At 40.5% G+C, this 17,269-nt stretch overlaps 1 protein-coding gene across 2 annotated transcripts in view; it reads right to left on the minus strand.

The window, feature by feature from the left end:
* ANKRD31 (ankyrin repeat domain 31) overlaps positions 1-6,361 on the minus strand; it is a 160,933-nt gene extending 154,572 nt beyond the window's left edge. For both annotated transcript variants that reach the window (XM_045393864.3, XM_005557174.5), the window contains exon 1: positions 6,002-6,361. In XM_045393864.3, coding sequence (XP_045249799.2) covers positions 6,002-6,105 — 104 coding nt within the window. In that variant the 5' untranslated portion in view covers positions 6,106-6,361. The remainder of the gene's footprint in view (positions 1-6,001) is intronic.
* Between the last annotated feature and the right edge of the window lie 10,908 nt (positions 6,362-17,269).

Raw genomic sequence — 17,269 nt, forward strand, 5'->3', positions numbered from 1 at the left:
TGTTATTATTTTTTAATATTTGGGGGTAAGGGACAAATATCACTGCCTCTAGTCTAATAAACCTTAATAACTTTTTGAAAAGAGATAAAACGAGATCATTTGAGGGACCAGTGTTCGTGGCTTTTTTTCCTTCACATTTCTCTATACCAGAGAACTTGAGATTAATATTCCAGGATTACATCTGAGTATATGTTTTCATAGTATGCACTGACAGAATTCCTTTATTTATTTATTTTGAGACACGGTCTCTCTCTGTCACCCAAGCTGTAGTGCAGTGGCATGACCTTGGCTCACTTCAAACTCTGGGCTCAAGAGATCCTCCGGCCTCAGCCTCCCAAGTAGCTGGGACTACAGGTGTGCACCACCATGCCTGGCTATTTTTTTAATATATTTTTTTGTAGAGCCAGGGTCTTATCATGTTGCCCAGGCTGTTCTTGAACTCCTGAGCTTAAATGATCCTGCCTTGACCTCCCAAAGTGCTGGGATTATAGGAATGAGCCACCATACCTGGCCCAGATTCCTTTAATTTTTGGGTTTACTTCTTACTATGTTCAAGGGAACATCACAGTAACAAAGAGAGAAGACACACAGTCCTTGCCCCCAGGAAGCTCCAAATCTAGTAAGGGATACAGAGCTATGAAAATAAGCATGATATGCCATGAGTATGCTATTAGGCAAACTAAAATATTTATCTTTTCTATTTAAATGGGCAGAAAATGGACAAAAGACTTGAATAGACATTTCAGCAAAGAGGAAATACAAATAGCCAACAAGTACATGAAAAGATGTTCATCATCACTAATTGTTGGGGAAATGCAAATCAAAACCACGAGATACTACTTCATACTCAAGATGGCTGTTTATGAAAAATGAAAAATTAAGCCAGATACTGTCACTCATGCTTGTAATCCCAGCTACTCAGGAGGTTGAAGCAAGAAGATGGCTTGAGACCAGTTCAAGGCTGCAGTGAGCTATGATCAGGCCATTGCACTCCAGCCTAAGTGACAAAGTGAGACACTGTCTCTAAAAACAAAAACACACACCCAAAACTTTCCAATAGTTCTCAGCATCAGAAAAATTGGCAATGAAAATGACTCCAGTCCTTAACTTTTCTGTTATAACACACCCTCTGTGAGAGTGAGTACAGGCTCCTGCTATAAGAAGAGAAGCATTTTCTTGGCTCTTTTCTATTGACCATTACTAAGGATTAAAAATTCATTATTAGAATATGAATTATACCACAGTTATAGTGCATTTTTCCAAGAAGTAAACCATCTATTAATGTCCCTCCAAAAAGCAAAACTATCTATTAATGTCCCTAAAAGTGTAAGTTTACCTCTTAAAATGTTGTGAGATTTTTGTTTGTCTGTTTGTTTCTTTTCAGACACAGTCACTCTGTCACCCAGGCTGGAATGAAGTGGTGCCATCTCAGCTCACTACAGCCTCCACCACCCAGGTTCAAGTGATTCTCCTGCCTCAGCCTCCTGAGTAGCTGAGATTACAATTGCCTGCCACCAGGCCCAGCTAATTTTTATATTTTTAGTAGAGACAGGGTTTCACCATATTGGCCAGGCTGGTCTCAAACTCCTGACCTTCAGGTCTCAACCTCCCAAAATGCTGGGATTACAGGTGTGAGCCACTGCACCCAACCAAATTTTGTGAGTTTTTTTTTTTTTTTATTTAAAAATAACACAAAAGGGGTATGGAAGAATTTTAGGGTATAATGACACTATTCTATATCTTGATTGTGATAGTAGTTACACAATTATGTTTGTCAAAACTCAGAATTGTATGCTTTAAAAGGTGAACTTTACGTAAATTCCTCCTTGAAGGGTGACAGAATATGCCACCCCAAAATAAGCCACTGTGACATACGGATTACTCTGAGCTAAAGGCAACTTGAAAAACAGCAGATGCTTCCCTTTTTCTTCTTGAAAACAGGAGATAAAAACTCCTATGTAAAAGATGCCCTCCCTGTAGAAGGAGAAAAGAAACATTTTTCAATAGTCAAGAGAATTCTGTACAAACAGATCTTGTTAAAATAATTCTTATCTTCCTTTAGCCTCCCTACATAATTTAGTTACTTTTCCACAACTGCCTCTCTGTTTAACCTAATACAAAAGCATAAACGTTTTGCCATTTCTTTTTTTTTTTTTTTTTTTTTTTTTTTTTTTTTTTGAGATGGGAGTCTTGCTCTGTTGCCCAGGCTGGAGTGCAGTGATATGATCTCAGCTTACTGCAACCTCCACCTCCCGAGTTCAAGCTATTCTCCTGCCTCAGCCTCCTGAGTAGCTGGGACTACAGGTGCATGCCACTATGTCCGGTTAATTTTTGTATTTTTAATAGAGACAGGTTTTCACCTTGTTGGCCAGGCTGGTCTCGAACTCCTGACCTCAAGTGATCTGCCCACCTCAGCCTCCCATAGTGTTGGGATAACACACATGAGCTACCATGCCCAACCAGGTTTTGCTATTTCTTTGGGTCTTCATTTCCTTATGAGGACTCCTGTGTCCCATAAAACTTATTTTAAATTTACAGAAGTTTTAATATTTAAAGTATTTAATCTATTTCATATTTAATTCTTAGGCTTAACCAGGGTCCTATGAGGGGAAAGGCAGAATTTCTGCCCCTACTACAATCTTAATTAAAAATGAAAAAACTAATATAAATATGTTAATATTCTAATATGTAAACATAAAAAATTAACATTATACCAATAAAAGTACCAGTAAGGGCCGGGTGCAATGGCTCATGCCTGTAATCCCAGCACTTTGGGAGGCTGAAGTGGGGAGATCACTTGAAGTCAGGAGTTCGGGACCAGCCTGGCCATCACGGTGAAACCCCATCTATACTAAAAATACAAAAATTAGCTGGGCATGGTGGTGTGTGCCTATAGTCCCAGCTACTCAGCAGGCCCAGGCAGGAGAATGGCTTGAACCTGGGTGGGTGGAAGCTGCCGTGAGCTGAGATCACTCCAGCCTGGGTGATAGAACAAGACTCCATCTCAAAAATATATATATATAATAAAGTCCTGATTCTTTCCTAAGGAAATTATTTTTAAAAACCCCAACATTTAATGTTTAAGGAAATTATCTCAGAGTTATTTGCAATAACAAAAAATTTAAAAAACGAAATGTTTTGTTTTAGAATCATATAATGCTTCAATAAATTATATCTTTATGACAGAAAACTATCAATAATTTAGGGAAGAATTTTAATGACATTGCAAATGTTTAAAAATAATGTTAAGTGAAAACTGTAAACTTGTACAAATTGATTCAAACTTTGTAAAAGAATTATAGGTGCACACACAAAAGCCTATATAGAAAGCTGGAAGAAAATATACCAAAGTTTTAATACAGGTAGAATTAGATCAGATTTCTATCTCATTCATGCTTCTTTTTATTGCCCATGTTTCCTATAGTGTTTTTGAATAGACAGTATATTTATATGGTTCAAAATTCAAAAACCAGTATAGACTGGGCATGATTACTCATGCTCATAGTCCTCACTACTCAGGGAGCTGAGGCAGGAAGATCACTTCGCCCTAAGAGTTAGAGGCTTCAGTGAGCTATGATTGCACTATTGCATTCCAGACTGGACAACAGCGTAAGATCCTGTCTCCAAAACAAACAATATAATAGGGTATGTAGTAAAACATCTCCCTGTCCCCTCAAATATAAACTTTCTTTCCCACAGGCAACCAAGGTGTTTGTTCTGTAACCCTTTCAGAGATATTTTCTAAGTGTATATATGTTGGAGGACAGAGGTAAAACTATTTTCTAAAAATAGAAGCACTGTGTCAAAGAGTATATGTGTTTGTAATCTTGATAATTGAAATTTTTTGAGTTTTGTATTATAATTATGCCTTTCTTCCTCCACAGTTATAAAATAATCCCTCCTTGGCTTCTTGTAATACTTTTTTTTTTTTTTTAACATTTAAATCTTTGATTCATATGGAATTTTTTTGGAGCACAGTGTAAAGTATGGATTCAACTAAACTATTTTCTACATATATCCTTCATTGTCCCAGTATCATTTTTTGAAAAATCCCATCATTTCCTCACCGGTTTGAGATGCCACCTCTTTAATATACTAAATTCCCATATGTATGTGATTTTATTTTGGGGGCTTTTATGCTGTTTATTGATCTGTCACTTTATGTGCCAGTATCATATTTAAAATATTTTATATCAGAAAATATTTTAATATCCTGTAGGTCATTACCTCCTTATTGTTCTTACTTTTCAGACTTTTCCTAATTGCTTTTAATTATTTTACCATACAAACTTTGGAATCAGTTGTCTAGTTCAACAGAAAGTCTTGCTGGTACTTTTATTTTGTTTTTTTTTTTTTTGAGATGCAGTCTCACTCTGTCGTCCAGGCTGGTGTGCAGTGGAGTCATTTTGGCTCACTGCAACCTCTGCCTATTTCTCATTACAACCAAAAACTATGAATGAATATATATATATATATATATATATATTTTTTTTTTTTTTTTTGAGACAGAGTCTCGCTCTGTCACCCAGGCTGGAGTGCTGTGGCCTGATCTCAGCTCACTGCAAGCTCCGCCTCCAGGGTTTACGCCATTCTCCCGCCTCAGCCTCCCGAGTAGCTGGGACTACAGTCGCCCGGCACCTCGCCCGGCTAATTTTTTGTATTTTTTAGTAGAGACGGGGTTTCACCGGGTTAGCCAGGATGGTCTTGATCTCCTGACCTCGTGATCCGCCCGTCTCGGCCTCCCAAAGTGCTGGGATTACAGGCTTGAGCCACCGCGCCCGGCGAATGAACATTTTTTTAAAACTATTTGAGAACCTTGAAAAGTAAACAATAGCAGGTAGATTGGGGACTGAAGTTGAAATCTGAATAACAACCCATTTATTGATGAGTTTCAGTTTGTTTTCGGTTTTTTTAGTTCTTTTTTGCCTTTCAGCTTTGAACCATCCAGTGGGCACAGATGGTAAACCTATTTTTATCCAGAAGACCAAGGAAAATGACCCCTGCATGCCAGAAGGTATAGGGGAAAGCCCAGGGTTTTATTTTGTTTTCTCTCTTACCTCCCAGCCCTGCCCCAAGGCTGGCCCTAGCCTCAGAGCAGGCACCAACCATGCCACCAACCATGGCAACTGGGGAACTTAAAACTCAAGAGAAAATGTCCTTCTACCAGAGGAACTGGGAAAACGGATCTGTATGGCCTTAAAAGCTTGGAGAGAATCCTCCTTTTTTCTCTTTTTTCTTAACTCTTTGCGCTAAAGGCTGTCCCCGTTGTAAGGAACTGCTCTATAGTGAAAAGGCTAGCACTCAAAGAAACCTGTCTTTCTGATTATATGAACTGGCAAGTGGGTATGATGAGGAAAGGGGCCAGGAGAATCCTGGAGAGGAGAGAGAGGGAAAGGAGAATCGCCTAATTCTGTGTATGATCCAGTTTAAGTCCCAGACACAGCCCTTACATGAAACAGACCTAGTGGCCTCATCCCTGCTCTCTTTTCCCTGTGTCTAGCACAGAGAATATGCTAGAGAAAGGTTTTGATAACCTGAAATACCGACTTTTTTGGATTCGTATGAAACTATTTGCTTCCAGTTTTGCAGGGTCCAGTTTCCCCATCACGCATCCTTTTTCTTGAGAGAAACCGTTACCCATTTTCCCAGAACTGAGCTACAAGTCTCTTGAAGCAAAATGCAGTTAAGTTCAGACCCCAGATCTTTTTTGCTTGTGCAAAAAGACTTAAAGCCCCCAAAAAGGAACGCCTTTTGAAAAATGCTACAAAGCCACCTAGTACAAAACTCATTTTGTCCCTAGCTGGTTGGGGGTAGGTGGGGACAGACTGTGGTTGCTTATTTACGAGCTCTCAGCTCAGGCACGCCTGCCCCACAAGGCTCTGATCCTGCCCACAAGCACATGTTCTGGTCATGATCTCCACTCAAAACTCTGACCCTCTCAGAGGGCCCCTGGGCCGCCCTGGCGCGAGGGTTCGGGCACTGTGGCCCTAATGATGGTCACCTTCTCCAGCGCAGCTCCTTTTCTTCCAGGTCGCTCTCCGTCACTGAACCCTCTATCACGGTTTCATCACTGTCCCAGTCTGGGTCCTGGACGCCTTCCTCCATCTTTGCCTCACATTCAAAGTCTTTTTTACCCTCCTCTAACTCCCTCTTGCCCGCAAACAAAAAAACATTTTGAGGCCCAGAGGAAATTGTGAGTTAAAAATAAAAATAATATAATCGCAGCAGGAGCCCGGGCCTCGTCGCAGGGCTGCTGAGGAGGGTGCAGAGGGCCGCAAGCGCGGCAGGGTCGTCGTCCGAGAAGCGGCCCGCGGGTCCCGCCGCTCGCTGCCGGCAGGGGGCAGCCCCTCGCCACACGTCTGAGCCCTGCGCAGCGCTCGGCCCCTCCCCCAGCTCCCGCGGCCGGAAGTGGGCGGCGGTATGCGCAGGCCTGCTCTGGGCGTGGCCTGCCGCAGCGTGTCTTTTCCGCGGTTTCCCATTCTCGGTTGCTAGCCGTAGAGGGGACTGGGGTTGCTGCTGCAGAGACTGGAAAGGTAGGCGGGCCGCACCCAGAACTCAGGCGAGCCTGCTTAACACCCTTGGCCGGGAGGGTGACCTGCCATGCACCTGATGCTTGTGAGCCCCAGATACGGAAGAGCTGTCAGCTCCTGCCCGCCCCAGCAGCCCTGGCATTCTGGAGCCAGAATGCGACCTTAGACCTAACGAGTGTTTTTGCAGCCCACTAAGCGCTTGCTTTCCCTTTAATCCTTTGACAGCCTCTTTTCAAGTGTCCCCTGAGGTAGACAAACAGATAATGTTTATCAGAAGTTTTAGCTCTCAACTAATCTCAGTGATGTATTTTGTATTTTTTTTTCTCTCAACAACTCTTCGGTTACCTGAAATACAGATAGATTATGCAGGAAAGGCAGGATAGATGCTTTATTTTTTCCCCTTTTATCAGTTTTTAGAATAATAGTAATGCCTAGCAACCTCCAAAAGTAGTAAATTGTGTTTTAATGAAGTACTAGAATTTTATATATTTGATGTGTTTCAGTCTAGTTGAACATTTTTAATTCAAATTAATTCAAAACAAAGCCAAGTGAGCTTCCACTTGCCAAGTGAGAAGGTTCAAGAAAAGACCAAGTTGTTTTCCCATAGCAAGCGTTTAGTATTCACCTTGGAGTCTCCAGCATCTGGCACATATGAAGTCTTAAGTTTGGTCATAAATGGATGGAGCTAGAGATTTCTGACTTCCCAATTCATTGCCCTTTTCACTTTATGGAGTAGCTTTGCCATTATTAATATTTTGTGTTTTTACTATTTATATTTAAGCCACTGCTATTTAAAATACTTGATTGGTGATTATCTTCTAAACTTAACTTGAGGCTGGGGGTGGTGGCTCATACCTGTAACCTCAATGCTTTGGAGGCTGAGGCAGGAGGATTGCTTGAGACTACAAGTTCAAGACCAGCCTGGGCAACATAGTGAGACCCCTATCTCTACAAAAAATTTGTTTTAATTAGCAGGGCATGGTAGCATGGGCCTGTAGTCCCTGTTACTCAGGAGGTTGAGGCAGGGGATCGCTTGAGCCCAGGAGTTTGAGGTTCTGATGAGCTATGATTGAGCAAACGCACTCCAGCCTGAGCAATAGAGTCATACCATGTCTCAAAAAACAAAAAATAAAAAATAAATAAACTTACTTGAATAAGTAACTTACTTAAATAAAATTCCTCACCTCAACTCCGTAAATTAGGCAGAACAGTAATAATATGCAAAGAATTAGACCTGGGGTTTTTTTTTTTTTTTTTTACAGTAGTCCATTTATGCCCTCCATGTCTAAATCAGACCTAAATTCCTGTCACCTTTCCTGCTCACCCACTGTTTAATTAATTCATTAGTTCATTCTTCTATGTTGCTCAAGCTGGTCTCCAACTCCTAAGCTCAAGCTGTCCTCCCACCTCACCCTCCCAAATAGCTGGAACTACGGTTTCATGCCACTATGCCCACTTCACCCATTCTTTTTAATTATCCAGCTCTGCCTTCACAGGAATTGGGGGATGCATATCCAGTAAATGGTGGTGAGTGGCTCCATTTGCCCCAGAGGGAAAGATGACTCCACCAGTAACAGCACTTGCTCCAAACAGCTGATAACAAGCTAAGTACAATAAGTCCTCACTTAATGTCTGTCAGTAGGTTCTTGGAAACTGCGACTTTAAGCAAAATGACTTACAAGAAAACCAATTTTACCATGATCTAATTGATATATATGAGAGTTAAGTTCTTATAACATATTTCTGGTCACAAAAACATTGCCAAACTTACAAATAAACACCAAAACACCTTTAATATTAAACATTGAAATAACTGTGAGCTCTATATATATTAAATATATATATTTAAGAAATGTCTATTTAAGACATTTCTTAAATATATATATTTAATAAATATATATAGGAAATGCCATATATATTTAAGAAAGATTAATAAAAATATGTATTTAAGAAAGACTAATAAAAACAAATAAGATAATTATTTACCTAATCATTCCAGTTCAGGGTTGAGGGTGGCTGGAGCCTGTCCTGGCAGCTCAGGGCTCAAGGCAGGAGCCAGCCCCGCACAGGAGGCCGTTCCACTGAAGAGCGTGCTCACTCACACACACACACTCACTCATTCTGAGACCATTTAGATAGGCCAATGAGCCTAACATACACATCTTTGGGATGTGAGAGGAAACTGAAATACTTGGAGGAAACTCCACGCTGACATGGGGAGAACATGAAAACTCCACATACACAGCGGCCCTGGCTGGGAAGTATAATAATTTTCTTTCCTCATCAGTGTTGAAACACCATTGAAAGAAATGTTATTCGAGGATCTGCTATAGATAACCTTCTGGGCCTGAAATTCACATTCTTTTTAAAAACGCTTTCTCCTTTGGTGGGAAAAAGTCAGTTATTTTTGCATCATCTATTCTCCTTTTATTCAAGAGAGTTGCTATGATTCAAAGAATGAAAAATAAATGGCAGAGATGAGCCTCATAAATGCCAGTGTGATTTTAAATAAACCTTTTTTTGTTTGTTTTTATAAAATCCAAAGTTTCAGTGCAGGACAGAGGTGGAAAAATGGACAGAAGATCTGTTTTTAGGAATCTAGGCTGCAGTACAATTCAAACTGGTTTAAGCAGGTTGAGTTGAATCATGTAACTGAACCAAGGAGAGGTTTCCCAGGTATTTCAGGAATGACAGGAATCAGGTACTGAAACTGTTTCAAAGGAAATAGAGCTCAGCTTTCTTTCAAATTAGTTTGAATTTTCAAATAGATTAAAACATTGCCGAATATGTAAAAGCCTGTAAACATTATTGTTAAAAAATAATAATTGGCTACTTTTGGAGGTTGCTAGACACCATTTATTATTCTAAAATTAATAATGAAAAAAAACTTTATCCTGCCTTTCCTACACAATTTATATTCAGAATAACCATAGTTGATGAGGGGAAAAAAAATTTTTTTTTTTTTGAGACAGAGTTTCGCTCTTGTTGCCCAGGCTGGAGTGCTATAGTGCGATCTTGGCTCACTGCAACCTCCCACCTCCCGGGTTCAAGTGATTCTCCTGCTTCAGCCTCCCGAGATTACAGCTGGGATTACAGGCATGTGCCACCTCACCCGGCTAATTTTGTATTTTTAGTAGAGACGGGGTTTCTCCATTTTGGTCATGCTGACCTTGAACTCCTGACCTCAGGTGATTCACCCACCTCGGCCTCCCAAAGTGCTGGGATTACAGGCCTGAGCCACCACACCTGGCCATAATTTTTAAGAAATATAATTAAATTTTACTTGCTCTACTCCATTTAGGCTATAATCTTACAAGAAAAAAGTCCTCTTGGGGAATTCTTGTTGTAAAGGTGAATTAAAAATTTTTTTTTTGATGATTAAAAAGAAAAAGAAGGCTCATTGTTTTGTGATTACACAATATATTTTGCTTTTATAATTAAGATTCTTCCCTGCCTATAGCTTCATATTATTTATTTCCTATCCAGGTTACTTCAGATCCTAGAACTGTAAGAGATGAGACTTTCATGGAAGATTCGATTTATCATAACACAACATGAATCTCTAAGAGACTAAATCCAACAGCCACTTTTCACCTTAGTAATATTTCTCCCCAAAATAAAGCTATATGAGGTATATCACCAAGTATTCCATAAGTATTTTAAAATACAGTTGCCCGACAGGGTACAATGGTTCGTATTTGTAATCCCAGTACTTTGGGAGGCAGAGATGGGAGGATCACTTGAGCTGAGGAGCCTGGGCAACATAGACCCCCATCTCTACAAAAATAAAAATAAATTAGCCAGAATTGGTGGCGCACATTTGACCCAGCTACTCAGGAGGTTGAAGCAGGAGGATCCCTTGAGCCCAGGAGTCGCAGTGAGCTATGATTGCACCACTGCACTCCAGCCTGGATGACAGAGTGAGGCCCTATCAAAAAAAAAAAAAAAAAACTTTCCAAAAGAATAATTTTCTCAAAGACTTAGACTTCTTTGTTAAACAAAAATAAGTTACTAATCCATTAACCCAAGCAATTCACATGTTTGGCACAAATTAAAACTGTCATGTAAACTTTTTTAATGGATGGGAATAAGTATGTAACTGAAAAATCAGGATATGTGAAATTGTAAAGGTAAACTGAGGCCAGAGCCGAACTGGGAATGAAGACACAAGGCAAATGGCAGTGAGAATAGCCTTTATTAGGGCTTGTGGGCGAGGTTCCCTGGTCCAAAGGTGCAGGCCGAGGAAGTCGCACTGAGGGAGGAGGGTAAGGACCTTTTATAGCTTGAGCGATGGAGAAGTTCATTGTGCAAAACAAGTCCTGGGGGGTCTTGAAACTGCAATGTCATGAGGAAGGGGTCTTTGGAAACTGTTTAACTGAAACGGCTGTTTACGACCTTGTGAAATGCAGGTGAGCTGCGGGTCATGGGGGAATGTGGTTGCCCAACCAGAACTCTGACGAATGTAAGTCTGCGGGTGTGTACAAGGGTGAAGGGAGTCTTTAACAAAAGGCCTGCTACGCTGGGTAACGCCGCCATGTTGGGTCTAGATTCCTGCCTAACAAATCTTTTCTCAAAAACTGCAAAATGTTGGAGCACACAAAGACAAGTTTAGACATGATTAAGTGTTGGTTCAGTACCTAAATTTGTTTTTATATTTATTTATTTATGAGATGGAGTTCCACTTTTGTTGCCCAGGCTGGAGCACAATGGTGCGATCTCGGCTCACTGCAACCTCCGTCTCCCAGGTTCAAGCAATTCTCCTGCGTCAGCCTCCCACATAGCTGGGATTACAGGCGTGTGCCACCACGCCTGGCTAATTTTTGTATTTTTTTAGTAGAGACGGGGCTTTGCCATGTTGGCCAGGCTGGTCTCAAACTCCTGACCTCAGGTGATTCACCCGCCTCAGCCTCCCAAAGTGCTAAGACTACAGGGGTAAGCTACAGCACCCGGCCCTAAATTTGTTTTTTAGCGATTATTATAGCTGATTCATATGTGTGGGGATATGTCAACCACAACTCCTATAGGCTGTCCCTTCTTAGTGCAGAATTTAATACATTCAATTTTAATTTAAAATGGCATGAAATAGATATAAAACACTTCAGAAAGTTAGAAGTACTGTAACCACCCAATGGGTTCTCCTTGCCTGCTGCCTAGACAGAGCCAATTTATCAAGACAGGGGAAGAGAGGGGAATTGCAATGAGAGTAATTCACGCAGAGCCTGCTATGCAGGAGACCAAAGTTTTGTTATTACTCAAATCACTCTTGCCGAGCATTCGGGGATCAGGGTTTTGAAAGATAATTTGGCGGTAAGGGCTTGGGTAGTGGGGAGTGCTGATTGGTCAGGTTGGAGATGGAATCATAGCAGATGGAAGTTAGGTTTTCTTGCTGTCTTGTGTTCCTGAGTGGATGGCAGAACTGGTTGAGCCAGCTTAATCGGTCTGGGTGGTGTCAGCTGATCCATCAAGCTCAGGGTCTGCAAAATATCTCAGGCACTGATTTTAGGTTTTACAATAGTGATGTTATACCCAGGAGCAATTTGGGGAGGTTCAGACTCTTGAAGCCAAAGGCTACATGACCCCCAAATTGTAATTTCTAATCTTGTAGCTAACTTGTTAGTCCTGAAAAGACAGACTGGTCCCAGGCAAGAAGGGGGTCTTTTCAGGAAAGGGGTATTTTCAATTTTGTTTCAGAGTCAAACCATGGACTGAACTCCTTCCCAAAGTTAGTTTGGCCTATACCCGGGAATGAACAAGGACAGCTGAAAGGTTAGAAGCAAGATGAAGTTGATTAGGTTGGATTTCTTTCACTGTCATAATTTCCTAAGTTATAATTTTGCAAAGGTGGTTTCAGTACTGTGAAATTTCAGATGATAGCCTGTATATAATTAGTATTTCCAAGATGAAAAACCTCTGAAGAATCACTAATGGCATCTGTTATTCTGGCAATTGATTAAAAGGTATATTATAATGAAGCCCATAAAATCAGCAGAGGATGATTGAAAAAACACTTGGCATTTCACAAAGGAGAATCAGAGGACTAGACACACCTAGAGGTAAATTATAACAACCCTCCCAACCCATTGCTCCAGATGCCTGCAAGATGTTGTTGCTATTCTATGTGGTCTCTACTATTACAGTTATTCATTGTTTAGTCTATTAGACTATAAATAATGTTTCTTTAGAAGCAGAAAGGGTTAATTGTTAAGGGGCAATAGTTATACACTGATCTTCTGTCTCAGAAGAAATACCTTACAACATTGTATAATTTATTATGATGTGAAAAAAACAATATTGGAACACAGACAATAAATAACTATTATGTATCATCAAGATTTTTTAAGGATTCTTAGATTACTTTCTCCTTAGAAACACAATGTAATGTTGGCATCAAAAATTGGCAAAGTAATAAGGCCATGACAGAGTCAAAAAGAATTACAGACTCAAATGCAACAGCCTAGAGAACATGACATTGGCTTTGTCAACTAGTTTAACAAGTTTGACAGCTTCCTCCTTGTCTGCTTGTCCAGACAAGTGATACTCATTGATGGCCCAAATGCTAAGAAGTCTGTATTTCAAAGTCTTTCCATTTCTGTTCCTCCCCACATCTGGTCTTTTTCTGTGATAGTAACTCATTAAAACATTGGATTTTAAAACATACTTAACCTAAGTCATAATTAAAGAAATAAACATTAAAACAACCAATGACACATTTATTGGTTTATTTTTATCTATTAGTCTGGCAAGGATTTTTAAAAAAGATTGATAATGCTCAGCACTGGCAATGATTGGGGAAAATAGGTGTTCTCCTATACTCGTGGAGGGAGAACAGATGAGTTCAATCTTTTTTGGAGAGCAGTTTGGCAACATCTATCAAAGTGTTTCACATGGGCCGGGCACGGTGGCTCGCGCCTATAATCCCAGCAGTTTGGGAGGCTGAGGCAGGTGGATCATTTGAGGTCAGGAGTTTAAGAGCAACCTGGCCAACATGGTGAAAACCTGTCTTTACTAAAAATACAAAACCTAGAAGGGCATAGTGGCACATGCCTGTAGTCCCAGCTACTTGGGAGACTGAGGCAGGATAATCGTGTGAACCTGGGAGGCAGAGGTTCCAGTGAGCCGAGATTGTACCACTGCACTCCAGCCTGGGCAACAGAGAGATACTCTCTTAAAAAAAAAAAAAAAAAAAGTTTTATATGTATATACCCCTAGAGATAGCCTTTCCACTTTTAGCAATTTATTCCTATATTACCAATATGCTTGCGCCAACTGCAATTTTGAAAAGTTGGAAACAAAGTAAGTGTTCATCATTAGGGGATTATGCAGTGAAATACTCTGCTGTCATTACAAAGAATGAAATACAGCTGTGTATTAGGACTGTCTATACAGCTAGAGATAACTGCTTACATAGCATATTTGTGGCTTTATCTTCGATTCTGTGTTTATTTGTGGTTATTTAGGAAGGTTAAAGAGATAAGGTATAAATAAAGCCCTCCACACATACCAAGACACCACCTGATCCTGATACTGCAGAACAACACAATTTTTAATTTCTTCTTTTATTGAGGTATAATGGACATACAGTGAAATACACAAATCTTATGTGTTCAGTTCAATGTGTTTTCTGAGCCATAATATTTCTATATTTATTTCGTTTAACAGCATACTCAACTCTAAAGGAAGAGAATGGGAGTTGTAGGTGGGAAAAAAAGGCAACACACAAGCAATAGCTTGAATCTTAAAAGTATAATTTACATGAATAACACATAATAAAAAGAGAAATTTTAATAACTTCTGGACTGATAAGATTGCCAAATAAATACATGATAATGGGATCTTCTTTGTGTAGACCTGAGACAGCCATATAAATAGATTTAGACTAACGTATTAGTAGGTCTGCCACTGTAGAAAAAAATACCAGCTATACCCACAAAAACTCCCAGCCACAAGAGGTTAATCAGAATCTTCACATAGTAAAAGAATGCAGTTCAATGATTTTTGACTCTCTCTTTGTGCATGCACACACACACAGAGACACACACACACTCAACCACCTAAGTACTTAAAACAAGATCAAGAATATTTCCATCACTCCTGCCTGCCCTGTCCTCAAAATCCACCTACAAATAATAGTTTTTCATATAAATGAAATCACCCTGTATGCACCTTTTCTTTTACTTAGTTTTATGTTTTCGAGATTCACCCACATTGTTTGCACCAGGTCATTCCTTTTTGTTGCTGAGCATTGTTTTATTACACAAATAGACCGAATTTGTTCAGTGCATTCTCTTGTTAATGGACATGAGTTATTTTCAGTTTGGACACTGTAATGAATAAGATTGCTATCAACATTCCTGTTGAAACCTTTTCGTGGGTGTATGGTTTCATTTCTCTTTGCGTACATAAATACCAGATGAGCAAAATCTCTGGTCATATGATAGGTATATGTTTAACTTTTTTTTTTTTTTTTTGAGACAGAGTCTCGCTCTGCCGCCCAGGCTGGAGTGCAGTGGCGTGATCTTGGCTCACTGCAAGCTCCGCCTCCCGGGTTCACGCCATTCTCCTGCCTCAGCCTCCCAAGTAGCTGGGACTACAGGCGCCCGCCACCTCGCCTGGCTAGTTTTTTTGTATTTTTTAGTAGAGACGGGGTTTCACTGTGTCAGCCAGGATGGTCTCAATCTCCTGACCTCGTGATCCGCCCGTCTCGGCCTCCCAAAGTGCTGGGATTACAGGCTTGAGCCACCGTGCCCGGCCCATGTTTAACTTTATTAAAAAACTACCTTATAGTTCTCCAAAGAGAGTACCACTCCCAACAGCAACATATGCAAGTTCCCTTTGCGTCATATCTTCACGATCATTTGGTATTGTCAGTCTTTTATGTGCCAGCCATTTCAATGGATATGAAATAGTATCTCACTGTGGTATTAATTTGCATTTCCCTCATGCCTAATAATACTAGCAAATTTTTGTGTGCTTGTTGGCCGTCTACACACCTTTTGGGAAGTGTCTATTCAGATTTCTTGCACACTTTTCCATTGGGCTGTTTGTATTTTTATTATCAATTTCTAACATTCCTTTACATATTCTGGGTATGAGGCCTTTATCAAATATCTGTATCATGAATATTTTTTATTAGTCTCTGGCTTGTCTATGTTTTTTTTAAACAGATGGGGTCTCCCTTTGTCACCCAGGCTGCTGAAGTGCAGTGACAATGAACATGACTCACTGCAGCCTCCACTTCCTGGGCTCAAGTGATCCTTCCACCTCAGCCCCCTCCACCCTTCCAAGTGGCTGAGACTACAGGCACACACCACCATGCCTGGCTAATTTTTTTATTTTTTGTAGAGACAGGGTTATGTCATGTTGACCAGGCTGGTTTGGAACTCCTGGGCTTAATAGTGTCTTTTGATGAGTAAAAAGGTTTTAATTAGGATACTTTCCAATTTATCAGTTTTTTTTCTTTTATGATCAGTGCAGGTATTAGTTTCCTAAGGCTGTAATTAACAAATTGCCACAAACTGGATGGCTTAAAACAACAGATATTTATTTTTTATTTATTTATGTATTTGTTTTTTAAGACAGAGTTTCACTCTGTCACCAGGCTAGAGTGCAGTGGTGCAATCTCGGCTTACTGCAACCTCTGCCTCCCGGGTTCAAGCAATTCTCCTGCCTCAGCCTCCTGAGTAGCTGGGATTACAGGCACACGCCACCACACCCAGCTAGTTTTTGTATTTTTAGTAGAGACAGGGTTTCACCGTGTTGGCCAGGATGGTCTTGGTCTCCTGACCTCATGATCCACCTGCCTCAGCCTCCCAAAGTGCTGGGATTACAGGCATGAGCCACTGTGCCCGGCCAACAATGAGATTTGTTATCTCACCCTTCTGGAGGCCAGCAATCTAAAATCAGGATGTGGATGGGGCCATGCTCTCTCTGAAGGTTGTAGAGAACAATCTGTTCCATGCCTTTCTCTTAGCTTCTGACCTTGGCCACAATTCGTGGCATTCCTTTGCTTGTAGATGCATCACTCCAATCTCTGCCTTCATCATGACCTGGTGTTCTTGTCTGTTTTTGTCTCTGGGTCTCTTCTCTTCTTATAAGGACACCAATCGTATTGGATTAAGGTCCACCTTGCTCCAATATAAACTCACCTTAACTAATTACAATTGCAATGACTTTATTTCCAAATACAGTCACATTTTTTTTTTTTTTTTTTTTTTTGGTGGTCAGAACAGAGTCTTGTTCTGTCACCCAGACTGGAGTCTAGTGGCACAATCTCAGGTCACTGCAACCTCCTCCTCCCAAGTTCAAGCGATTGTCCTGCCACAGCCTCCCAAGTAGCTGGGATTACAGGCATCTGCCACCACACCCAGCTAATTTTTGAATTTTTAGTAGAGATGGGGTTTTGCCATGTTAGCCAGACTGGTCTCAAACTCCTGACCTCAGGTGATCCACCCACCTCAACCTCCCAACGTTCTGGGACTACATGCATGAGCCACTGCATCTGGCCAAATACAGTCACATTCAGAGGCTTTGCAAAGGAAATAAATTTTGGGGGGATACTATCAAACCCAGTATAGTGTTTTTTGTGTCTTGGGTTAGAAATCTTTGCTTAAGCCAAAGTCATGAGGATATTCTCTTATTCTCTTTTGTTTTCTCCTGGAAGCACTATGGTTCTAACTTTACATTGAGTTCTGTTTATCTCAGTTTTTTTGTGTATGTAATGAGGTAAGGAACAAAGTTTA

This window comes from Macaca fascicularis, chromosome 6 (genome assembly GCF_037993035.2).
Source record: "Macaca fascicularis isolate 582-1 chromosome 6, T2T-MFA8v1.1".
In the NCBI taxonomy this organism is placed as follows: domain Eukaryota; kingdom Metazoa; phylum Chordata; class Mammalia; order Primates; family Cercopithecidae; genus Macaca; species Macaca fascicularis.